General features: G+C 44.8%; 1 protein-coding gene across 1 annotated transcript; it reads right to left on the reverse strand. All coding sequences in view use genetic code 11, as the record gives it.

The window, feature by feature from the left end:
* Positions 1-2,389: 2,389 nt before the first annotated feature.
* On the reverse strand, positions 2,390-3,077 carry EGR_08503 (hypothetical protein; the record flags this gene model as incomplete). The annotated part of the gene is made up of 2 exons (XM_024497752.1): positions 2,390-2,514; positions 2,924-3,077. The coding sequence occupies 2 exons, from the start codon at positions 3,075-3,077 to the stop codon at positions 2,390-2,392; spliced, it is 279 nt and encodes a 92-aa protein (XP_024347838.1).
* Positions 3,078-4,777: the final 1,700 nt, after the last annotated feature.

Here is a 4,777-nt window from a genome sequence, read left to right on the forward strand (position 1 = left end):
TATCGAATAGCCTTTAAATGGTCCATCTTTGGTGCAAAGGATGGCTGAGAGGCTGTGGAGACTGGAAAGCCCACATCGTCAAAAGCCTGGGGAACCACTGTATGGTTTCAGGGAGGACGGACTAACATGTATCTGTAAACATGCGCATAATTTCATGACAGAGTGATAGATGCGATCATGTAATTTTGACCAGGATGCAAACTTTACTATCTCTCCAATGGAGTTCTCAGAGTTAACTTATATGCGCGCATAAATGACAGCTTATCTTCGAAATGCTCCGACCAATACAAAGAATGGGGTCGCTTTCGTCAATACCACCAGAAAGATTTCTACTTACAGAAGGAAAAAAGAAACCCCTTAATTTTAGTTGTGGAACTCGGAAAAACCTTCATCTTTCCTTTCTACACCTAAATTAAACGGCTCAGAATGGTTGGTGAAAAAGTCGTCATCAAGACTCTGGTAGAGGGCTAGAGAGCATATAAATGCCAATGAGTTGAAGGTGAGACAGACAACCAAGAGGCAAAGCCGAGGAAATGTGAGCCTGATTGAGTCGACACACGAAATCAGCTCTAGAAAGGACATAATGCAGCAGCAGGAGGGAATTTTCCAGAGGTGGACGAATATTTATGTGCTTCGAAAACATTCAGGAGTGATCAAGTAATCACAGAAAAGAAGGTCCCGTTCTCTGCCTTTCAAGACAGTTTATCACTGAACTCGAGTTAAGTTGAGAGGGGACGACTCTGCTTCACCTCCTCCTCTGTATGCCCCTGATAACACTTTGTCAGACTCATAGTGATTACCACCTTGTAGAGGCGTTGCCACTTGGCACACATGGTCATACGTGAAGTGGAGCAGACAATCAGAAAGTGAGTGACATATAAAGGGAGTTGGTTGACTCCCAACAGCTTGAAAATCCATTATCTGTTCAATTGCTTAACAGGGGGCATGACATTTGTATCTTCAAACCAAATCTATGAGGTGAAACGCACTACCGATGAGTTGGGAGTTCTACATGCCTGGTAATCGTTCTTGCCCTGTATCGTGGCCGACTTTGGCTCGTCCCAAGTCGATCCGCTTGACCGTGTGTAGCTACAACTTTTACCTCCACACCAGCGACAAGGAAATTCTTTTTCCTGCCCTATGTGCAGCCAGAATTCCAGACTTTGCGGTCCTCCTAAAAAATTCATAATTAAAATGCCTTCGGGATTCATAACCGCTGTTTCTAGGGTCCAAGTCAGGAGGCTACGTTATAAGGAAATCACATTTTACCTTAGTTACTTCAGATTGGGACGATATTTTCAGGCTGATGACCTGAAAAAAAAACTGTTCGAGGGGGTAGCTGAGACCTCAAGGCACTTGTAAGGATAAAAGAGCTAGATATTTGCTGTGACATCAGCATGACAGGCAATCAGCTTGCCGATAACTTTGCGGTGAAAAGCGAATCCATTGAGTGCTTTAAGGGTTTGCAATGCCTGCTCGGAGTTGAAAAGTTGTCAAATGAATCTGTTGAGGGACCAAATATGCTCGTATCTAGCGATGTGAGCTGAATAAATCCATGAGTTGTGGAGACGTGTGAGTCCACTTTGGCTGAGTCAGTGTGTTATCACCACGTACCAACCTACTTACCTAATTCTGCCGTAGTGATGATTCACTAGTGTGCGTGTGTACGTCGTAGAAGGCTGTCCAGATAGGTATCTTTCACTCGACTTTATGACGGCAATTCACGCCACGCTCAATGGAGAAGCTACCGATTCAACTTTGGTCTAAGAACTCGTGGTGGGTGAATGATGGACTGAGGTCGTTAAAGTTAAGTACATCAGACACTTCGTGCGTGTTTGGCTGTGCTAGGGGTGGACACAATTTGGGAACTTTAAATTGGCGGTTGAAGTCAAGTTCGAGCCTATTTCCACTCACAATCCGTAGGTAGGAGGCAATTACCTTTCCGGAACAGTGGAAAGCTGGCTTTGCACTTAGGGTGGACAAAACTTTTCGAGCTTGGAGACGTCCGCGAATGACTGTACTCGGTGCCTTCACCGACAGACTCGGCAGCATGTGTCGATCAAGCAGCTCACCCTTCTGGCTAAATTTAAACAAAGAGGACCAATGTGTCTAAAAACAGATTATCACTGCGATAGTAACTCACTTCCAGACATTTCTTGTGGCTACGAGTAGCGATGGTTGGGTTTGGCTGGCTTGACAGGACGCGTCGTCAATCATCACATGCTGCTGCAGGCACCCACTCACTGCCAACCCTCGCTACCGGCATCAACGTCGATGAATGGTTTTGGGCTAGACTTACCCCAGCCGACATATGTGTGGGCTATTAACATGTAATGACACCCACCACCACTTAGTTCTGCACCCAGTGCAGCCACAACAGCGTTGCGTTTTATTGGGGTGATGATTCCTCTTTATCCTTCTCTGTGGGTTGCAATCTTAAAATTTTTTCCTCAAACAACCAAAATATATGAGGATTAGAACAATAGAAATTGTTTTGCTTGACGTTTTGGCTTTCTAAGGTAAAAACGGAGCACAGTTCACCAGTCATTTATTCTGGCCTTTTAGGTCTTCTGTAGACTATGTAATCCAGCCAAAGGTTGGAAGAATGCGCCTCTCCTGCATTGCCTTTCTAGCCAAATCTGGCTTCACAGCTAATAGACAAGTGTAGTTTAATTCGGCCGCTAGGTCGTCTCATCAGATACCCATTGCTCTTCATGTTGATCCCTCATAACAAGCCATTTATGAACTAACAGAGGAATGGAGGACACGGATAGGCATCTGCTCCTCCTGGCAGTCCAATATGTGACAACCACTTGGAAGGAATCAAAAAAAGCGGAAAAAGTGTTCTGACTTCCAATGAGTCCTCAAAACACCTTCCCGCAGGCAGACTAGATCCAATTTTTGGATTTACTCCAATCGTTACGTCCAAAGGCAGCACAGAATTCATTTGATCCTTCTAATAGCTTTTGACTAAATAACCAATCAATCTGGTTTACGACTTCTTTGTCACTTAAAAGCCAATCAACAGTTGCCTTTTCGCAGAATCTCCTACAAACCTTTGGACTTAACACGTCCATTACCAGCGTCGCATATACGTGGCGAGCCTAACAGTAGGTGTAACATTAGGAAAGATGAAATTCCTGTGTTGTGGTAATCACTTATTTCTGAGAGCATGGCAGCGGACGCACTTGAGAATGACATTCTGACGACTTGAATTTATAGGAAGAATGTACCGATGTATTCGAGTGTTGCCGAGTCATCGATGGAGTTCTGGCACGAATTGAAATTTGGACAGAAGAACGCAAGAGAGAGTGAAAGCTACCCGGAGGCAGAGGGGGAGGGAGAGACATCGGCAGAGGGGTGGAGAGGAAGGCGAAAGAAAAGTGACGGAAGTGGTGATTAAGTCGTGAAAGCTGTCACCTTCTCTCAGTGTCTCCGAATGCTGATTCATACCATCCCATTTTAGACTTTGAAATTTTGCATTTTTGAATGAAAAAAAATACCTATTAAGGAATTTTCACCAGAGGTGGGTTTGTTTCATTAAATGGAAACTTACGGCGCTTTTTTAAATGTCCATTACAACAGGCCTTCTCGAGACTAAAGAAAATTGGAGTGGTGGCGGGTAGAGAGGGGTACTCGGTGTCGAGAACCAAGGACGACCCGCAGACCAATCACTCCATCAATCATTGAGGATACGAAGCTCTAGCCACATCAGCCCACACGTGTGTTTGACCTAAATGTCAAAGGGTGCTTCAGTCTCCTCGTTCGCACAACCATCCATACCCTAAGCCTCCCACTGACTTGGACAGCGGTAATAAACGTACCTTCTGTGGTAGTATGGCGATAACTCAGAGCGGGGTAGGTAAAAGCCGTGGTGCTTTTACATGTGGCATAAAAAAACTAAAAGCTCGCCGTGGATTGTAGATTATTTGTTTGCCTAAGTGGGCGTGTGGTGAGAAATGGCCTTGTTATTTTACTACATGGCTGGCTACATGTTTGATTACGTTTATTGCCAAATGATCCACTAACCACGCACTTCACATAACTGGGGCAGGAGCAACTTCATCACCCATCCATAAAAGACTCATTTTCTTCTCTCTGCCTGTGGTGGACCCTACACTACTCTGTTCACACCCCGAAGGGCAAACCGCACTTACAAGTGACATTCAAATGAGAACTCGACTACTCGAAGGTTGCAGGACAACTACTTTGACCACTTCAGATACAGACAGGGTTGGTGATACAAGAAAACGCAAGACTCCCGTGCATCGTAATGGCCTCTCCCCAGATCCCCATTTTCTTTGGAGGACAGTTCTCTAGGAGGCAGATGATAACCACCATTCAATAATTACATGATCGCATGGGAAGGTGAATGAACAGTAGGAAATCGAGGTAAGGTAGAAAATATGTTGATTAGTTCTACATTTTGGGAACTGCATAGACCGCCATTAGATAGCTTAAACATCAAATTAAAAAGTTGTTTAATTTTACGAATAGCTTTAAAGGTTGCAGTAAAGAGGGTGCACCGATGCAAGGAGACCTGCGCCAGAAGGAAACGAAGGCATGGTCCCATTCACCAACTGTGTCCAATTGCCTGCTAAGATTTTGAGTAAATACCGAGCCAAGCCTAGTGTGAGATGGAGGCAAATAACCCCACAAATGACTGCATCATTCGCCTAGCCTTCCGAGGCACTTCCAGACCAATTCCTCCCCCCCCCCCGAATGCATTAACAGTAGGTAAAAAGGAGAAAGAAAAGCTGGACCAATTTACTTCCTA

This window comes from Echinococcus granulosus, assembly GCF_000524195.1.
Source record: "Echinococcus granulosus chromosome Unknown EG_S00108, whole genome shotgun sequence".
NCBI lineage: Eukaryota > Metazoa > Platyhelminthes > Cestoda > Cyclophyllidea > Taeniidae > Echinococcus > Echinococcus granulosus.